The sequence below is a fragment of the Lonchura striata genome, chromosome 2, assembly GCF_046129695.1.
Source record: "Lonchura striata isolate bLonStr1 chromosome 2, bLonStr1.mat, whole genome shotgun sequence".
NCBI lineage: Eukaryota > Metazoa > Chordata > Aves > Passeriformes > Estrildidae > Lonchura > Lonchura striata.
This window is the reverse complement of record NC_134604.1, coordinates 109,408,914-109,429,748: the sequence shown is the minus strand read 5'-3', so window position 1 is coordinate 109,429,748 and position 20,835 is coordinate 109,408,914. Positions and strand designations below refer to the sequence as shown.

Here is a 20,835-nt window from a genome sequence, read left to right as displayed (position 1 = left end):
CGTTTCAGTTCTTAAACCTCTCTGAACGTGTGTGAAGTATTGTGTTAAAGGCCCAATCTGGGCTTCTTCCCTATTAAATGCCAAAGTGATCATTTGCATATTTTGTAGCCTGACAAAGGAAATGAGTTTGCTGGGGAAGCATGGATGCTTTGGGAGACGTTAGGCATTAAACTCCCAGTGGTCAATCGCCCGTTACTGGCTTGTGTGTGTGTAAAAGGAGTATCATGCCTCCTGCTTAAAGGCTTCTATTTTTGTGAGAGAGGAAGAGCTGAGGGATATCCTGTGCATTAAAGGCTCCCCCTACTTATTAACCCAGCATTTAGCAGCAGGATGCAGGCTGAAGCTCAGTCAAAAGAAACGACTCAACCTCCGAAGAGCAATTAAAATCTTGCACTGGAATAAATCATGCGCCGCGATAATCCTGTTAATAAAATGCAGCTTGTCCTGACACTTCGCTCATGCAGCAAACTAGAATTTAATGCGAGCGGAGGTGGCATTAGGCAAGGTAGAGGGGAGGAAAAGCCTTTCTTTCCCTCTCTGCCACTGGACGTGAAAACGTGGTTACCTTTCACCTGCCTCCCTGGCTGCACACGGCGCCGATCCTCTTGGACTGCTAATACTTCTCCAGTGAGCCCGCTAATGATTTCTTTCCCTGGAGTGAGCAGGCATCATTGAATTACTGAAAGCACTTGCAGCAGCAGCAGCAGCAGCAGCAGCAGCAGCAGCACAGCAGCTCCAATGCAGAAGCCACCAGGGCTCCTCGCTTAATCAAATCAAGGGGTGGGGAGCTCGCCAACCCACTTACTATTTTTAACCCCTTTCTCCAAGTTAGTCATGTGCAGACGCTAAAAGGGAGGGTTTTATTTAGATGCCTTCTGTAGCAGTGTCTCTTCAGTTTTAAGTCCTCGTGTAAAAGCCTTATCAGCAATCAGCGTGGCTAATACACGCAGCATGTGGTTGTTCTTACCATGCTCTCCTGCTCCTGTGTCTTCATAATGCAGGGCTTTTGTGGGTTGTTTGAATGTTCCCCCAGGCTCACGGGGTCTCCCTCCTTGGTTCAGTCTATGTGAGGTGAAGATTTGGGGACTGGTGTGTACTTGGCCGGCTGAGTCATTTCTTGTGGAAATGAAATGCTGTGGAGAAACTTTTATTTGTCGATAGTCTGGAATGATTCTTAATTTTCTAGATGTGCACTGGGGAAAAGATCCATCTCCTCTGACCTATAAATGCCCTCAATTTGCTCCTTTATTGCTGGGTATCTCCCTGAGCGGTTAACGTAGGCAGCTCACTCCCCACACCAATCCTGCATTCATTATTAATTACCCGGAGGGAGGCTGGCTGCTCCGCTGTGATGTTTGCACTTCCTCCTAGACAAATCTGCTCAACTTTTTTTTTTTCTTTTTTCTTCTTCTTTTCTTTTTTTTTAATAGAATATAAAACCGTGAAGAAAAGCGTTGATTTTTAAGAAGACGTCATGCTTTCTGCAACTCCCCTGTATGGCAACGTTCATAGCTGGATGAGCAATGAAAGGGTCCGCATGTGTGGAATTAATGAAGACAGGTAAATATTTAAGCTTCTGGCAAGTTAAAGCACACTGTAATTCTGCAGAGCGAGGTCTCGGAGTTTGCTCGCTTCCCTAATACTGGAGCAGAAAGCTGCCACCCTGAATCGAGATCAGCCCAGCTTGGAGGGAGGGCAAAGGGAGAGAGTCAAGACGTGCCTGAGAGCAGCAGAGCAGATGCTGATTTACTACGTAACAGGCAACGTGGGTCAGTGAAGTGGGGACGCACCCAAAGCAGCCTTTGAATGTGCTTTAACAATTAATTTATTACTTTGCATTTGTAAAGGGGAATTAAACCAAATAGTGCATGTTTTCTTGTGGTTATTCTCTGTGGCAGAGGGGGGGCTTGTGCCTGCAATTTGGTGTTCCTTGTCTTTGGACCAACAGCTTGTCATGTGAAATAGGATCAGTAGTGTCTGTCTCCCACAAGTGAATTTCTCTTCCTCCCCATCTTTTTTCCTGCTGAATATAATTCAATTGATGATCAAAATTACAGTGTTTGATGGGATGACACAGGCACTAGCAGGTGTCCCCTTCCCTTAAATCCCAGCTTTTTAAAAAACAAAATTATACTGGACAGAAGCTGCAGATGCGCCTCCAGTTCTCTGTGCCAGTTTTGTGTGGTTTTAGTGCTTTTCTCTCTTCTCGTTCTCTGTTCTCACTGTTGTGTGAAAAGCCTCCAAAAAGCTGGTGGAAGTTTTTGGTCTTTGCAGGGAATACTATTTGCAAACATAAGCTGAAGGAAAACAGCCAAGCATCTCACTTTGCTTTCTCACCCTCCATTCCCACTTTCCTCCCAGTTGTTCAGGGATAATAACTGTATGTGCTACTTGCAGGGAAGGTGAATCTTTTAAAAACAAATGGATTAAAATCACATTTCTGCTTTATGGTGATGATGTGCCTTTAAGCACTTCGATTGAAAGGAGTTCTTTTGGGTAATACTGAAACTTTCCTTCTGCTGCATGTCAGTGATTTTTATCCTTGGGATTTGAAATTTGGCACTAAGGTATATTCTTTATTGGTGATATCTGTGATAACAAGTCCCAGAGCTGCAACACTGGAATGGCACAGATGTGCAGCTCCCTCTTAAGCATGGAAGAGCTGATGTTCATATGATATTAGCGTGTGTGTTTTAATTTTATCCTCAGCAGTGTTTATGGATGGTATATGAGCAGAGTATGCTTAAAATGGGATATTCTCCCCCTGGAAAAAGGAAAGGGCAAGGAGCAAAAGAGAAGACCTTGACAAAAACTGCTTGCTTTGGAAGAGGCTGCTCTGAGATGTACTTGGTGTGTTCTTGTTGTCAAAACCCTTTATGCTTATTTTCAAATGGTCCTTGCTTTTCAAAGTAGTCAGCATGTATGGGTACAGAGGATAAATATGTTATCTCATGGGACTTCTCTAGGGGATTCAAAATATGGAGGTGATATGATATTGCACTGATCAGAGATGCACAGGATGCTTTCAGATAGTAAGCTTCTGTTTTTCAATAGGAAAATCCCCGTTAATGATGGTGATGCACCGAAAAGCAGACTGGAGTTGAGGGAGGAAAATCACCTGAATCACAGTGTGGTAAGAAGTTACAAGCTTCGTGCTGCAGATGAATCTGTGCCTGTCCTCCCCACCACGACTCCTACCCCTGGCTGTTATTACGCGGTCCATTTGGAGAAATGATTAAAACACTTTCCTGTAGCAGCCCTAGTGGGCTTGGGCACATTCAGGTTGTTTCTGTGAAACAGTGAAGTTGGGGTTTTGTTTATTTATCTTGTTAGTCTCTTGATGCTTTGTGATATGTGTTGTTGTATGGCTTCACACTCTTATTTTGCTGTTCTGAATAATGCCATGTGGAATACCAGCATGTGTGACAAAAATAGTTCATGTAGACATTAAGAACATCAATGTTCCAGCAAAGTTGATGAGGTTTTCCTTTCTTTGAGTCTACATGGGGAGCAGCCAGGTGGGAAAGAAATTTGACAGCAGACCTTGTTCATGCTGCATCCTCAGATGCCTTGCCCCGTGAATCATGTGGCAGTGTGAGCCCCAGAGCAGAGCTGCAGTGGAGGGAGAGGTCCTGGAGGATGAGGAGGAGAGGCACTCCATCCTTCTCTTTCTAGTCTCCATGCCACAGCCCACATCCTCTTGCTCTGGGAGGGCTGGGACTGAAGAGCCAGCGGTTGGACAGGACCAGTACCTCTGAGCATTGTCTCTGGGCCACTCTTGGCTGCTTGAGTCCTCACACCTTTGCTCCTGGCTGTTTGAATTTTGGATTTGGAGAGATTGGTGTTGGTGTTTGTGGTGTTAGACATATTGCTCTGTAGGTTTCTCCCATTTTCCAGTGTAATCAGCCTCTGTATGTTTTCACAACAAACAGCATGTTTGCATTGTTACTGTTTCTTGTCCAAAATGCTGATCTGTCTTTAGCTTGAATGGTAGTTGTGTTAGTGAGATGTGAAAGTAACATGCTTCTTGTTCTGTAAAGGTGGATGCAACTACAGCACATCGCATCGACAGTCTTGCAGCTCTGAGTATGGACAGGTCTGGGCTCATGCGAGAAGGACTCAGAGTCCCCAGTAGCATTGTTTATTCCAGCTTGTGTGGACTTGGCTCGGAAAAATCGCGGGATGCTGCGGGTTCGATAGCCAGCCTGGGATTTACTCCTGAAAGAAATCCAGAGATACAGTTTAAGTCTAATCCCCCCGAAGCGGTGGAAAGCGCAGCTGTCTCTGGAAAAGCCCCGAACGGCTTCAGCGCCATATACAAAACACCACCTGGAATACAAAAAAACTCTGTCCCAACAGGGGAGACACTGGGTTTGGACCGAGCTGCGGGTGACAGGCAGAGTCCCCTCGGTGTCAATGGTGCTAATTACCTAAGGCTCCCCTGGGTACACCCATACATGGAGGGTGCAACGCCCACCATATACCCTTTCCTTGACTCACCAAATAAGTATTCATTGAACATGTACAAGGCATTGCTACCTCACCAGTCCACCTACAGCTTACCACAGCACCTGGCTTACTCGCCCGTGTGTACGAACGGTGAACGTTTTTTATACCTGCCTCCCTCCCACTACGTTGCCCCTCACATCCCTTCGTCGCTGGCGTCGCCCATGAGGCTCTCGACCGCTTCAGCTTCACCAGCAATCCCGCCTTTGGTGCACTGTCCAGATAAGAGCTTGTCATGGAAGATGGGTGTGAGCCCAGGCACCCCTGTCGACACGCACGCCTACCCCCACATCCAGAGCAGCAAGCAGCCCCGGGTCCCCACCGCCAAGCCAGCCCCTGCCAACTTGCCAGCAGATCCCGCGCTGCTGCTGCCGCACTCGCCTCGGCCATCTCCCCGCCTCCCCCTGCCTCCCCAGGTCGGGGATGCCTATGCTGATTTCCACAAGCATTTCCCCAGGATCACCACCTCTCCCTCCTCTGCTGTTACGCTCCCAAAGCCCTATGTGAACATCGGCAGTGAATTTCCACCTGCTCGCCTCTCCAATGGGAAGCTTCCCAAAGGCAGTGATGCTGGGGAGGCACCCCTGCCATCTGCCCCCCATGCACGGAAAGCTGGCCCTGACCGGAAGGACAGCAGGTCTCCCCCACTCCTGGAAAAGCAAGCCCCGACCAAAGACGTGACTGACAAACCGCTGGACTTGTCGGCGAAAGTGGTTGATGCGGAAACCGCTGGCAAGTCAGACCACAGTAAGAAAATTATGCCAACGGTGCTGGTGCATGGGAGGGCAGGAGGGGGGACACACTTGCCAGGCAGTGACATGGTTCAGAAAGAAACCATTTCTCCCGGGAACAGCTGCCCCATCTACAGGCCTGAAATTATCAGCACGGCGCCATCCTCCTGGATCGTTCCGGGTCCTAGCCCCAGTGAGGAGGCTGGGAAGAATGTCCAGCTAAAAAACAAGGCACTGGACTGGGTTATGCCACAGCCGCGGAGTTCCTCCTGCCCCAGGATGGGTGGCACGGAAGCAGTGGTTGGCAGCGTTTCGGGGACGGTGTCGGCGGGAGGGCGGCCAGCGTCGGCGTCACCAGCTCCCAATGCCAACGTGGATTGCGCCAAGACGGCCCGGAGCTCTGCAGAGAGCACCCCCTCAGTTATACAGCACGTCGGGCAGCCCGTCGCCGCCCCTGCGAAACACAGCAGTAAGGTGGCCAAGTCCTGTGGTCAGGAAGCCAACTTCAAGGCGACCGAGACTGCCCTGGCCTCCAGCCCCATCTTCCTGCCGCCCAACGAGGCGTTTCGCTCCCCACATCTGCCCTACCCGAGGAGCTACCTCCCATATCCAGTGCCGGAGGGGATCGCCATCAGCCCTCTCACCCTCCATGGGAAAGGACATGTCTACCCTCACCCTGTCTTGCTGCCCAACGGCAGCCTCTACCCCACCCACCTGGCTCCCAAACCCGGCCTCCCTTACAGCCTGCCAGCCGGGAGGGGGGAGTTCATGACCTACCAGGATGCGCTGGGAGTGGGGATGGTGCACCCCATGCTGTTGCAGCATTCAGCTATGGAGATGAATAAGGAGGAGAAGACGGAACGGAGGTCACGGTCTCACGAGAGGGTCCGCTATGAGGACCCGGCTCTGCGGGGCCGGTTGCCAGAGCTCCTGGAGAGTGGTGGGAAGATGCATTTCGAAATGCCCAGTGACAAGAGCGTGAAATTGCACCAGAACTCTGGCCATAGTAAAAACTCTGCAAAAAGCGACAAACACCTCTTCCCCGATCTTCTGCGAGACGAGCAAGAAGCTAAGAGTGAAGCAAATGTAACGAAAGCCAGCTTTGCTACAGAAAGCAGTAATCAGACTAATGACCCTACAAAGCACAAGGTAGAGCAGGCGTCTCAGCACAGAGATTTTATTGTAATGAGAGAGGAGTTTGGAAGAAATAATGATGTTCACGAAACCTATAATTTCAAGCAAGCCCAGAGTTCATCAGTGTTCGGCTTAAGGAAAGAAGATTTAGCTGTGAGCCAGCCTAAGGAGAGAGTGGCGGTCCAGCCTTCTCCCGTTTTCTTGGAAAGCGCGCACGAGAGCGATGCTCCAGCTCTGGCTTTTGGCAAGGTGCAGGAGGACCCGAAGCCATTCTGCATGGGGACCGTGCCGCCAAGCATTGATGCCAGCCAGACCTATACCAAAGACGGAGCCGACGACGCGGAGTCTGCTGATGGCAAAATACTGAAACCCAAGCCGTCTAAATTGGCCAAGAGGATCGCAAACTCTGCCGGTTATGTAGGTGACCGATTCAAGTGTGTGACGACTGAGCTCTACGCCGACTCCAGCCAGCTCAGCCGGGAGCAGCGGGCGTTGCAGGTGAGTCCACGCGGTCCAACAACCGCCGCGCTTTTTGTCGTTATTTCTCTGTTGCAAGTCACAGTTGAGTTTTTAAAGTTGAGAGAAGCGAACACAGGTGGGGAGACCAGGAAATTTTTTTGTTGGGGCGTACTCGCCATAAATGGTTTTAAATAGCAAAGTAAGTTTATTAATGGAGAGTGAGGCGATGTAAAGAATAGTATGTGTGGCTTATAGGTATGTATGGGCTAGCCAGCTTTAAAGGGCTTTTACTAAGATCTGGTACAAATGTTAATGCACGTTAATGCGATGTTTGTGCAGTTTCGAGGGGAGTTGGACAGGCATGCATGTTACCTTGGCGCTGGCTGTAATTTCTGAGCTGGCCTGTAGTGCCAGCTAGCACAGCGTACCCAGAAGTTTTGATTAGTATGCTAAACGTGCCATTGGATGGTGAGGAGTTGCAGTCATGCATTAGTGGGTCTCAGGCAACGCTGGTTCCAAGTGAGCGCCTAGGGAAGTGTAGGAGTGGTATTGAGGTTGATGCTAAGGGATGATAGACAGATATTGTGTAGGAATATTCTTAGGGTGTTTTACTTTTAATGAAGGGATGAGTTAAGCCAAATTGTTTTGCATTGTTAAGAAAAGAATTGGTTTGTGCTTATAAAAATGGATGAAATTATCTAAATGATCCATTGAGTGCCCATTTTAATTACATAGATGGAAGGATTACAAGAGGACAGTATTTTATGTCTACCTGCTGCTTACTGTGAGGTCAGTTCTTCAAATTTTTATTACTAGACTCTTACATAAACCTTTGAGTTAAATTTCATTTCCAAATACACAAAGGGAAGTTTGTGGGCCATGGTCGTCTTTTATTCATTGTACGGTTTTGTGTTGTTGTTTTTTTTCTTTTCTTTTTAATTTTATTTTATTTCTTTTTTTTTGTTTTTGTCTCTTTTTACCTCCAAAATGGAATGTTTTTGTTCTATATATAATATACATTTATATATAATCTTTTATATATATATATATACTTATATATGAAAGAATTGTGTGGCTATTTGCTTATATGATGCTAGAACACTGTTTTACAAGTCAGATGTGTTAAAATCCTACCCATAGCTGTTTATCTGAAACCTTGGTTTTGAGTCATTGTTTCTTTGGAAATGTTTTCATATAAGGTAAGGTAAATGAAGTAGTTTTTATTGCAAGACTTTTTTTTTTTATATCAATTCTCTTTCTAGCGTGCAATGATGCGCTTCTCAGAGTTGGAGATGAAAGAGAGAGAAGGCCAAACAGCTACCAAAGACTCAGAGGTCTGCAGATTCAGCCAGGCAGATTGGGAAAACTTGAAAGGAAACAGTGAAAAGAAGCCAAAGTCTGTTGCTCTGGAAGATGCCATTGCTGACCAAAATGACAATGACAGATGTAAGCGAATTTAGATGGCTTTCTGAAGCGTGTATGTGTCTCTTTGCCCTTGCAGCTTGCAGCAAAGCAGGCAAACCTTTGTGTTCTCGCTGTGTTGCTGGTGAAAGTCACTGACCTCATCCTCTGCAGGTGCTGAGTTGCCATGGCTGGTACCCTCTGTGCTTGTTTTGGGGCTTGCAAGTTTCTGGTTGCCATTGCACCTGCTTTTCAGGAGATAGTTAACATCCTGTCACTGAGTTACTGCCTCAGAGAGGTCCTCCTTTTAATTCATGGGGTACTACGTCAGTGAACGCAAAGGTCCAAGGTTATATTTTAAATACAGAAAGGTTATGGGGGAAGACAGGAAAGCAAGAAGGAGTTCAGCTTCCTGAAGTTGCAGTAGCACTGAGATATGCCAATATTGCAGTCTTCAAAGCAAGGATGGAGGACAGAAGAGTGAAGGGAAGTGGGGAAGGATGTGATCTGCCAGGCTTATCCATAAAAGCTGGCAGTAACAACTGCAAATGATAAGAACCTACTTTTCCTGGTGACTTCTGTTGCAGTGGCTGGGAAGTTTGTGTGTCACACGTTCTTGCAGGCAGAGTCTGTGAAATTCCGTGTAGGTCTGTATGTTCCCTCTAGGCTGTTACAGGGTGTCAGAGGACTATGGAATGTCCTAAAAGTAAGATAAACTTGAAAATAAATAAATGGAATTATTTTTTACTATATGCACTTATTTTTTGTTTGCACTCTTGGTAAGCATATGGCTTCTATCAGTTTCCACTTTTTGTTTTTTTGTTGTTGTTTTACCTAGGTATTTAAGGAACGGATCAGTTCCTTCTGTTGCTACTTTGTTTTGAAAAACTTAGAAAAAAAGATCTGTGCTGAAAGCATTGTGAAACAATGACTGCACTCTGTGTGTGTGTGTGTGCCTCTGTGTAACTTGGTGGTTAAGTGTGCTCTTTGGTAGGTGGAGAGTCGTGGCTAGGGCTAGTAGAAAATTTCATTCAGGCAATTTAATAACGTTGAATTATTGTTCTGGTCTTTGGTTAATGCTTTTGCCAGAGAGCATGCTGGTCAATTGTGCTTGCTCAGTTACTCACCTAAGTTCAAGTTAGTGTGGCATTGCTATCACTGAAATGACAGCCTCAACAAAAATTGGCATGGCAGAATAGCAAGGGAAAGTTTTAATTGTGGAAGTGGCGAGGGAAGCAGGGTGGGGAGAGGCAGGCTGAGCCTCTGGAAGCTGGGCAGCCTTTTCCTTCTCCAAGTTATATCGAGGTAGCTGCTGGGAGGGAGGCACAGCTGCCTTTGCAGTCCCTGTACTAAAGCTGAGGGCTGGGCAGGCTGCTGCCCTGGCTGTCCCCTTTGCAGCCTTCCTTGCTCCTCAGAGGGCTTGGGATGCCCTGGTGGTGTTCTCTGTTAAATTCTACCCTGGGTGTGCAGGAGAGCTAGAAGAGCAGTCCTGCTGGCTGGTTCTGGCTGCAAAGAGGGTTCAGCAGAGGGGGGATGATGGGCTGTGGAGAGGGGGGCAGAGGGATTAACAGAGGGAGGGAAGGCAGGCTTGCTCAGGGACATGGGGCTGCCTGTGGAGGGGCAGCAGGGCTGTGGAGAGGATGACTGTTAGAGCATAATTGTATGCTGAAACCCCTCCCCCGTCCTTGCAAAAGGCTGATGATCTGGTTTGTCTGTAAATTCACCATTTAGTGAGATCTCTGGCACTTAAATCTGCTGGCTAAAATTTGTTTGAGACTGTTAAATAACTGTTGGAAGCAGGGAAAGTATGTTCAGTCTTATGTTAGTTCATTCCTCTCCTCTGCTAATTAGCTCTGACTTAACAGGCTATTTCAGACTTTGGCCAAACGTCTAAACTCCTAAAAGCACGGATCTGTTCTGCTGAGGGAGCTCCTTTTTTTGTACACCCGCCTGGGCAGCAGCAAATACTTACCAGTACAGATTCAGGTCTCAGTAAAAGTTTTTTATCGTGGTGGTTCACCTCCTGCCCCTCGGGATAGCAGCTGATAAATCAGGAAGCCGAGCTTCACACCTCTTGAATGCCTCTACTGTGGTGGCTTGGGCTCTCTGTTGGGGCTTGAGCCACCAGCAGCCTTAATGCATCTCTCACTGAGCGACTGGCATAGGGGTGATGAGCTCTGCCTTCTCTTCCCCTTCGCTGAGAGCCAGGGCTGCTTATCTTTTGCCTTCCCTTTGCCTTCAGCTTCTGACCACCTTCAACTTCTGTTTGGCTTTAAAGCTCCTGAACAAGAATGAGCTGATGGTTTGCAGCCTCCTGTGTTTCCTTTCTGCCTCCTGTGAGCGATCTTGCTGCTTGAAAAGTTGTTCCCCTGTGTTTCATGTTTGTCTGGCTCTAGCTTGAAAGTGAAACAGCCGTGCCTTTACCTGTGTAAAGGAGGGAATTCAGGAGTGAAACCAGCGGGCTGTTCTGCCCGCGCTGCCAGCGCTTCACCTGCCTGGTGTCGGCAGGGAAGAAGGGAACTGCATCCAAAGCATCCGAAGCTGTGGTGGTGGCATGGAGCCAGCTCCCAGGGCTCCCTGCCGCCGCCTCGGCCGTGCTTGGCACGGAGCGCCAGCGCAATCGGGGCCCTGGCAGCTGCCTGCCCCCTTGGCTCCTCTAAACCTGCCGGTGCAACAAAGGGCTAAATAACACGGGCAGGTGATGCTTACAGAGGCATTTGATGGGATGGAAACTGCTTTTTTTTTAGCTTGTCCTAGGACTTGCTGTTTTTCCTAGCTGCACTGCACATGTATAGACTTTTTTGGAAGCACACGAAGGCACAGTATCCGGTTCCTTAAACTTTGACTTGGCAGTGAGTGATTTTCTGTACTGGGAGTCTCTTTAAGTTTGAGCATCAAGCCTCCTGGAGAAGAGTAAAAGAGATGGGCTTTTGTTTTGCTTAGCTTTTTGTTTTGCCCCCACCCCCCTTTTTTTTTTTTTAAGGTCCAATTTAAGGCAGGTAGCCATATTAGCTAATTAATGAGCAATTAAAGCCAATAATTAAATTAGAAGTGCTTCAGTTCTCTCCCATCTCATCTAGGCTTTGCTGGGCATCTGAGACCGGGCATCTGAGAGCAGCCGCAAAGCTGCTTTGTTGCCAAGGTGACTTGTAAATGTTGCTGAGGCAATGCTGCTCCAGTGCATTTTTGTAGCACAAACATGATAAATTATGGGATGCATATGTCATGAGTCATAGGATTGTTCAGAGATCAAGTGATTTAAGCTATTGGCATGGACACACACATCAATACTGGCATGTGATGATCGCATGTCGGTTCATAACAAAGCTCTTCCAGAGGTTCTGAAAATCATACCCGAGTATGAAAGATTTAGTGAATTCTCCAAACTGTGAATTTCTTGACTAGGGAGCATAACTTCACCTCTTTATTTAATTTTTTAGCATGGGAGACCCTGCCTATTTAAGCCTTAGCTGGGCAAAATTACCCAAATATATTAGAAGCCTGATCTTAACGTGTGAAGTCATAAGGAAGACGTTAAAGCAGTTGGTATGTGTGAAGGTAAACGGTGCAATGTGCCAAAACGCATTGCACAATTGTTCTTAGCATTGTAGTGAAGTGCCAGTGTCCCTTTGCATGGTGATGCCCTGCTATTCTTTTTTCTTGCTGGCCTGTGTGTACACTGGAACAAATGAAAGATGGAGGCAGCAAACATGTCCTTTGCCCTGGTCAGTTATTACCTTCCTGCCACAGGACATAGTGGAAGGAAAAAAAAAAAGTCTGTGCACTGAGAGTGGTGGTTGCTTGTTTGTGCAGTGTGGTAGGCTTGGGTAGAATGAAACAAACGTGGAAAGCTCCCAAGCAGAGGTTCTTGGAAGGAAAAGTGAAATCAGTTGGGTTCCCTCAGCCCCATGGGATACTCAGAGATGAATTCTGAGGATATCTTAGGGAATTTCTTACTGTTGTTGTGATCTCCCTGCTGAATACTGGGTTTTAGCATTTGGATAGTCATTACTGTTCTTGAATGAATAAATGGTGCCTTGCATGTAAGTGAGTGCAATGAGAGGTTGCTCCAGGGAAGAGGAAATGCTGTTTTTAGCTGCCATGTTTTTTGAACAAAAGAATCTGCAGCTTAAACACTAAGATGTATTTCCTTGTTTGCATCGAATGGGAGCGTCTGGTCTTGTTGACAGCAGTTGACAGCAACAGGAAGATGGAAGAACGAAAGAAAGTTTTTTGGGTAGCGTGTTTGTGCGTGTCTGTAACTGCTTTTGAGACTGTAACCCGTGCACTAAGAAGATACTGCTTCAGACAGAAACAGCTGTGAAGAAGCATTTTCTTAATTCTTCCTTGTTTCAAGATTGGTAGGACAGTGAGAAGTGGTTTGAATTGTTGGTGCTGGTTGTCACAGCTGGTGTGAGACTAGCAAATACTGAAGGCTTGAGGAAGGAGCACATTTAAGAGTTTAATCTCCTTACTCATAGAGGTGTGTTGCTATAAGAACTCAGCATTTATCCTGTGTTTCTGGCTACCTCACCACTGTTAGAATAATGATGATATGAGAACTCCCAAGTATTTTGTTGTTTTCTTCCTCAGGCAGAGAAAAGGATGTTGTAGATACATGGCATGGGAGGGGGGTGGTGGGAACAAAAGCAGATAAATTCTCATCCTTGTTGGGCACGCACATTATGCTTATGTTGCTGTACTTCTTGTTGACATTTGTATCTTAATTTGGGGAGACATTGCGTCTGATCCCGGTTGCTTGCAAAACAGTTTGAGGACAGAGTGGAATCCGGTGGTAAAATATTAATAGAGCCTGCTCTCCATGAGGCAGCCACCGCTGTGCCAGGGGAAAAAGCCTCTGGGCTTGTGACGTGTCCGTGCAGGATGCGAGGAGAGCCTGACAGCCCACGGGCTGCGCCGTGTCCCCAGCAGGCAGTGACCTTTGTTCTTGGCACTGAAATCCGGCTGCGGGAGCGCGCAGCACAGGGCAGGGACACGTCCTGTCCCGCAGCACAGGGCAAGGGAATGTCCTGCAGCACAGGGCAAGGACACATCCCGCAGCACAGGGCACATCCCGCAGCACAGGGCAAGGACACATCCCGCAGCACAGGGCAAGGACACATCCCGCAGCACAGGGCAAGGACACATCCCGCAGCACAGGGCACATCCCGCAGCACAGGGCAAGGACACATCCCGCAGCACAGGGCACATCCCACAGCACAGGGCAAGGACACATCCCGCAGCACAGGGCACATCCCACAGCACAGGGCAAGGGAATGTCCTGTCCTGCAGCACAGGGCAAGGACACATCCCGCAGCACAGGGCACATCCCACAGCACAGGGCAAGGGAATGTCCTGTCCTGCAGCACAGGGCAAGGACACATCCCGCAGCACAGGGCACATCCCACAGCACAGGGCAAGGGAATGTCCTGTCCTGCAGCACAGGGCAAGGACACATCCCGCAGCACAGGGCACATCCCACAGCACAGGGCAAGGGAATGTCCTGCAGCACAGGGCAAGGACACATCCCGCAGCACAGGGCACATCCCACAGCACAGGGCAAGGGCACATCCTGCAGCACAGGGCACATCCCACAGCACAGGGCACATCCCGCAGCACAGGGCAAGGACACATCCCGCAGCACAGGGCACATCCCACAGCACAGGGCACATCCCGCAGCACAGGGCAAGGGAATGTCCTGCAGCACAGGGCAAGGACACATCCCGCAGCACAGGGCACATCCCACAGCACAGGGCAAGGACATGTCCTGTCCCGCAGCACAGGGCACATCCCACAGCACAGGGCACATCCCGCAGCACAGGGCAAGGGAATGTCCCGCAGCACAGGGCAAGGACACATCCCGCAGCACAGGGCACATCCCACAGCACAGGGCAAGGGAATGTCCTGTCCTGCAGCACAGGGCAAGGACACATCCCGCAGCACAGGGCACATCCCACAGCACAGGGCAAGGGAATGTCCTGCAGCACAGGGCAAGGACACATCCCGCAGCACAGGGCACATCCCACAGCACAGGGCAAGGGCACATCCTGCAGCACAGGGCACATCCCACAGCACAGGGCACATCCCGCAGCACAGGGCAAGGACACATCCCGCAGCACAGGGCACATCCCACAGCACAGGGCACATCCCGCAGCACAGGGCAAGGGAATGTCCTGCAGCACAGGGCAAGGACACATCCCGCAGCACAGGGCACATCCCACAGCACAGGGCAAGGACATGTCCTGTCCCGCAGCACAGGGCACATCCCACAGCACAGGGCACATCCCGCAGCACAGGGCAAGGGAATGTCCCGCAGCACAGGGCAAGGACACATCCCGCAGCACAGGGCACATCCCACAGCACAGGGCAAGGGAATGTCCTGTCCCCCAGCACAGGGCAAGGACACATCCCGCAGCACAGGGCACATCCCGCAGCACAGGGCAAGGACATGTCCTGTCCCGCAGCACAGGGCACATCCCACAGCACAGGGCAAGGGAATGTCCTGCAGCACAGGGCAAGGACACATCCCGCAGCACAGGGCACATCCCGCAGCACAGGGCAAGGGAATGTCCCCCAGCACAGGGCAAGGACACGTCCTGTGGCACAGGGCAAGGACACGTCCCGCAGCATAGGGCAAGGGCACATCTCGTCCCACAGCACAGGGCAAGGGCACGTCCCGCGGATCCCTGGCTGGCTCCCGCCTCGGTGCAGGGTGATTACACAACCGGGATTAGTTTGCGGAGATGCCCTAACGCTTCCCTAATGGTCTTAGCTGCAGCGAGCGGGACGGATTTCACAGCCGCGTGTGCGGCGGGCGGTCCTTGAGAGGGATTTCTGGATTTCTGCCTCGGCAGCTGCGGAGATGTAGCTCCGGTGCCCCGAGGGTCCCTCTGGGATGTCACCGGGCAGCAGAGGCCAAGGTGTCACGGAGCTGCTGGCAGTGAGGGCTTTCTGGGTGAACCGCAATAGGTGTGTGCTGTTCCTCCCAGCATGCGGAGCCCCGGAGGAAGGCTGGCAGTGACAAGCTGTTAGCGAGGTCTCTCCCCTCTTTATTTTCCAGCACAGTCTGAATGAGCGCTCGACATCCCCGTGCCAAGTCCTCTTGCAGATAGAGAAGGAATTAATCTGCAGCAGGTTGCTTTCGGTGGTGGCAGGCTGGAATTAGCTTGCTGTTTCCTGCAAGCCGTAAAGATTAAGACCATCACCCCCCACCCCCATCTCCCTCCTACAGCCTGCTACTTCCTTTGACCCTGTGAGAGCTTCTCTGGGAATTGGTCAGGATGTGCCTGCCTTTTCTCAGGCCAGACAGTGTTAGGAGCAGGAAAGCTATCCCAGTGCAGCGACGCACAGCATGAACCATGGTGTGTAGCTGTTGGTGCTGCTGGAGATGAGAAGGCTCTAAGACAGCAGGGGTGTGGCTGAGAGTGCCCTTACCTGATCTCTTCAGGGAAACTGACCACAAAAGGATAATGTTTCCTTATGAAAGGAAGAAAATAGCAGATTGCATTAAAAATGTAAAATGAAATCTGATAGACGCATTTATTTCTATTGTGATACTTAAAACGTGGCTGGGCCAGCTGCTTTTGTGCTGTGCGAAACAGGGCTGCTGGGGCTTTTGGTGTGGTTATAGGGTACAGCTGTGGGGCGGCGTCCCCATGCCACATGTGTGAGCACAGAGTGCTGCCAGACTCATTCTGATCTGGGGGGGCCCTGCAATTCAGGGGCACGGTCACAGTGAGCTGAGATACCTGTTCTCTGGAACATCTCAGCGCTGTTGGCTGGAAGAAGTATGACAAAGTGCATTTTAAAGTCTTGGAAGGAGCATGTGTTGGCCAGACGGCCTTGTGGAGAGGAGCATCGCTGAACAGCGGAACAGCCCGAGCCTCCCGCTCGCCTGCAGAAAATCAGCTTTTGTTTTGATTTTTCTTGGCCGATATCTTGTGCTGTTTTACAAGCAGCCCTGCAGGCAGCTTCCCAAGCAGTGTAAAAATTATGCTAGGGTGTCTTCTGGTGCCGACAAACATTTCCAGAGCCTTTGGTGCTACTTGGAGCCATTTCCAGATTAGGGTGAAGAGAAAACTCATTAGGGAAGTTTCCCCTTGCCATCCCCCAGCCTTCCATTACTTATAACAGGTATTTCGAGGATGGTTGTGAAACCAGGAGGGGTTGGCAGAGCTGTAGGAAGGTGTTGTGGAGATCAGATGGGATGGAGTTGGGCTGCATCCAGATGCTGCCAGTGGTGGGTCCTGGAGGGTACAGGAGGGGAGAAGGGGTTGCAGGGGAGCAGTGTCAGCCCTGATAAGGGAGAAGAGAGAGAAGTTGAAAGCCAGGCTGGACAGGGCAACCTGTAAAAAACTGAGTAAAAGGGAGAGAGGATCCACGGGAGGGAAGGACAACAGAGTGTCAGGAGTCCAGGTATGAAACTAGCAAATGTGTTTACAGGAAGGGAAGTGGGAGAAGGAGGAAGGGTGAGAAGGAGGAAGACGAAAAGGGATGGTGAGCCATGGGGAAGTGGGATAGAACTTACAGTTTGCCAAACAGTGGTAGAGGTGTGGAGTATTAGTTGGCCAGGAGGGCTAAAACACATGGGAACTGCAACTTGTTTGTGGGAATTGTAAATAGGAGCTGATTATCTGTGTTGAAGTCTGTATTGCATCTCTGCCTAACCTTGCCTTTGCTAGTTTGGTTAAACCCAAGAAAATAACGTTATGCAAAATGGTGATTAAGTGTAATTTTAAATCAAGCATCCATTTAAAATTGCATAGGCTGTGTCTGAATTTGGGCAAACAGTATTGGAGGGAAGCTGAAGTTAGTGCGGGCGAGGCAGCATGGGTGTTTTTGTGGCTAATTTGTCAGACTAGTTTCTAGTAAGCTTTTCAGGGCTCACCCTCTTGCTGTTGCTGGAAATACTCCTTGAAAAAAGTGAGGTCTGTTTTAAAAGGAGGTGACAGAGATCATGTGAGGTACAGTGACTGGTTGGTTGCTTGAAGTGAGAAAGCCTTTTTATAACCTTGGATTCAAGTAGTGCTTTTTTGCAAAATATCACAGCTATTCTTAGCGGTATTTCTGTGTCCGTGTGTGCGTGTTCTGTATCCCATTTATATCTCCAGAAGAAGGGATGAATGCTCTTAAGTCAGACTCCTGCAATTTGATGGGAGAAGTTAGTGAAAGATTAGGAATTAAGGGAGGACTAATACTTGGTTTTCATCAGAGGGTGTTTTTGAACTGGATTGTGACTTGCCACAGTTTAGGGGGGTGAGGTTGCTTTCTGAAAAGGGTTTGTGCTTTCAGTACCTAAAGATGTTTCTTTATTCAAAAAAGCATATTGTGATGTTTCTATGGATACAAGTATAGTGAATATTGTGCTTCTTAAATTAATGTAAAAACAACACAAAGTAGTGTACATTTGGGAGTTTTGTGCATAACTGTTGAGAAAACTGCTGCCTTAGGCTGGGCAGAGGAGACTTGTTCCCAAGTACAATTTTGTGTTTATTTGCATGCCTCATGAGCCAAAATTCATGATGGAGATGACATTGAAGAGATCAGAGAGCAAAGCCTTCTCACAATGAATTGTGTCGTATTTATTAGGTCTTGTGGTGTTTGTTTGTTTTTTATTTTTAGGTAACTTTGCTAGTACAGAAAACAACCGAGGTCACTTTCTTGAAACTCCAGAGGAAAAAGATCTCTCAAATGAGAAATGTTATTTAGAGAGACATTCGGTATATGAAAAGGCAGAAGACCAGCCAACAGAAGATTTTGGCCAACATTCATGTCCACGTCTGGACAGGAAACGTAAACACTCTGGTGAGAGAGTGCAAAATGATGGCAGCCAAAATGAAAGCTTTGTGGATGAACTGCAGGACGAAGTTATATCAAAAGCAAAAAAGAAGAAGAACTCCAAAGGTAAGACAGCATTTTGCTTTGGTCTCTCTTAAGGAATGTCTTGTGAAAGGAACGTCCCTTTGGCTTAATGTGTTTCCATTTTTGAACTTGCTAGTTACTAATGTGAGCACTGTCATTTCACTTTAAATTATATATATGTATATATATGTATGTATATATATGTGTATATATATATGTATATATAAAAAAAACTTGGTATGTAAGGATAAAGCACTAGTCATTGGCCACTGTAGCCACAGCAGTGCAAGTTACTGTAGTGCATGTAACCCGTAATGAGCGAAGCTATAAAATGCATAGTGTGGTGGTAAAGCTGAGACTATATGCCCCGAAAGTGAAAATGTAGCTTTTGTTTTAAGTTGAGGGGGCTTTTTGATTAATTTTTAGTTATTTTTCCATTAGATGACTGGCCTGAGAGGGAAATGACAAACAATTCCTCTAACCACTTAGAAGAGCCCAATTGTAATGAGGTGACCAACCTGAAGGTGTGCATTGAATTAACAGGGCTCCATCCCAAAAAGCAGCGTCACCTGCAGCATCTTAGGGAACTATGGGAGCAGCAGGTGTCACCAGAGAGATCCCCGTCCGGCAAGTTGGGCCGGCAAAGCAGGAAAGATTTAGCTGAGGCTGTTCAGCCAGAGGCCACTGCAAAGGTCAAAGACTTCACAGAAGAAAGGCACACCAAGAAAAGGTCAGAGGCCAAAAGCAATAGAAGTTGGTCTGAAGAGTCCCTCAAAACAAGTGACAATGAACAAGGTATGCAGAGACTACTAGGGAAACCAGCTGGCTTTAGCATGTACAGTGACGCATGCTGCCACCGATGTTAAGGAATTGTCGAGAGTTTTTTTTCTTCTTTGTTTTTTTTTTTTAACTATATCTATTTCTGTAGATGTCCATTTTTATAAGGACTGACACCTCCTCTTTAAGAATTGCACTGTCAGACAAGAAAACGTGTTTGTGTATGTGTGTGTAACTATGTGTTTGTGTGTGTGTGTGCGTGCGCGTGTGTGTTTTGGCTCTAAATATTTTCGTAGATGATGCGAAGATGAAGTTTATCTCTAGAGGAGAGATGGGGAGGGCATAAAATGCGGGCATGCTTTTTGGGTGAGAGGGGGAGCAAATGGACTGCTAGTTTGCGTAAGGGTGTTTAACCACACGTAGGGTTTGAGGGGTGGTGAGCTTCTAAAACAGCATCAGCACCGCTATAGCAGCTCTGGATCTCGGGAACCCAACACCTCCAGCACCCTCAGCACTGCTGGTTTCCCCTGCCTTTCCCAGGCCATGTGCTCCAGAGCAAAGCTCATCCTCCTCCTGACAAAGATGCTTTGCTGGTTCATCCTGTGCATGTCCTGTAAACCCCTTGCACCCCACTTCCCAGCCCCTTGGAAGAGGTCTTCCAGCATGTCTCTGCTAAGGGGTTGCTTCCTAAAAGCATATCAGCTTTCCTTGACTTGTTTTTGGCTTTTTCTTTACCTCTCACTCAACTTCCTCCTTTCCCTATCCTCCCTCCCATTTCTGTCCATACCCTATCCTGGGGGAAAGCCTGTGGATACAATATGCCAAATTTTCATTGGGATGGGCAGGTCACTCTCCTGTCCTCACTGTCCTCAGCCCCTGGGCACATTTTCTGCTCTGATGTTTTTCTCCTTCACTGCAGCACTGTGCTGCTGTAGCTTGGCTGAAGAGCTGATGGGGAATGGAATCACACAGTGCACAGGGCAAATCCCCTTTTCTCTTCTTTCTCTTTTCCTGCTCTTACCTCTTCAAGTCCTCTGCTTGTTTTTGAGGAAAGACTGTTTCTGGGAGCGGGACTTGCCTGAAATGGCATTTGGGCTCCTTCCTCCTTCACAAACCTGGGATCTTCATTGACTGGAAGACGTTCACATTCCAGCTGGCCTAACTTATAGGTTAGCTGAGATCCCCTTGAAAGAGAGAAGCATGAGGAGAATGGATCCTCTTGTGTCATGCCATGGAAAGGACTGTGTCCAGATCATCCTGTGCCAGTGAAGATTTTCCTTGGTAGTGTCTCTGAAACAGTCACAGGCAAAAGTATCAGCTTCCCTTCGGTCCTAAAGCTTCTCATCTGTCCTTCTCCTTGGTAGGATTGTCTGAGGGCAGAAAACCTCAAACTTTGATGCTTACTGATGGGGAAGGATCTATCCAAAAGGATTTGTGCAGTAGGAGAGCAAAACTTGACTTAACAAACCAAGGACAAAAAGGAGCTTTTACTCTTACTTCCTTGCTTTATGTGCTGCCTTGGTGAGGATGGTGTCAGCTCAAACACCTCTGCCCCTCACCTTAGTCCTTTCAGAGAGAGATACCTTGTAGAGATCAAACGAGGGTCACTAACAAGAAGCTGTATTGTGTAAGGATGCTCTCACTTTCCCCTGGAATGCCTCCTGTGGCAGTGACGAACTTATGGCCTTGGGAAAGAAAAAGAGGAGTGTCCCAGTTTATGCACCATTCCCAAAGGCATTCAGATTCAGTTGCCCTATGACTATGAAAAACCTCTTGGGTTTGGAAGCTGCTGTAAAACCATTAACTTGACTAAATTGTGCCTTGCTGTTCATTGTACAAAGACAGTGGATATCATTCAGATAATTTTGCTGGTGCTTCTCCAGCCCTGTTGAAGTGTAAACTTATGAATCTCCTCATTCTTAGTTGACTGGGATGAGGACATTTTCCCCCATTGTGTGACAGAGCA

The 20,835-nt window shown here is 48.2% G+C and overlaps 1 protein-coding gene across 6 annotated transcripts in view; it reads left to right on the top strand.

Annotated features, from left to right (window-relative positions):
* Positions 1-20,835, top strand: part of BCOR (BCL6 corepressor) — a 60,140-nt gene that overhangs the window by 17,912 nt on the left and 21,393 nt on the right. For 3 of the 6 annotated variants that reach the window (XM_021553049.3, XM_077781666.1, XM_077781665.1), the window contains exons 2-8: positions 1,431-1,560; positions 3,055-3,133; positions 4,041-6,869; positions 7,566-7,619; positions 8,093-8,276; positions 17,853-18,134; positions 18,534-18,887. In XM_021553049.3, the coding sequence (XP_021408724.2) occupies positions 1,475-1,560; positions 3,055-3,133; positions 4,041-6,869; positions 7,566-7,619; positions 8,093-8,276; positions 17,853-18,134; positions 18,534-18,887 (3,868 nt within the window). In that variant the 5' untranslated portion in view covers positions 1,431-1,474. The remainder of the gene's footprint in view (positions 1-1,430; positions 1,561-3,054; positions 3,134-4,040; positions 6,870-7,565; positions 7,620-8,092; positions 8,277-17,852; positions 18,135-18,533; positions 18,888-20,835) is intronic. The other 3 variants (XM_077781668.1, XM_077781667.1, XM_077781669.1) reach the window with 3 other exon arrangements.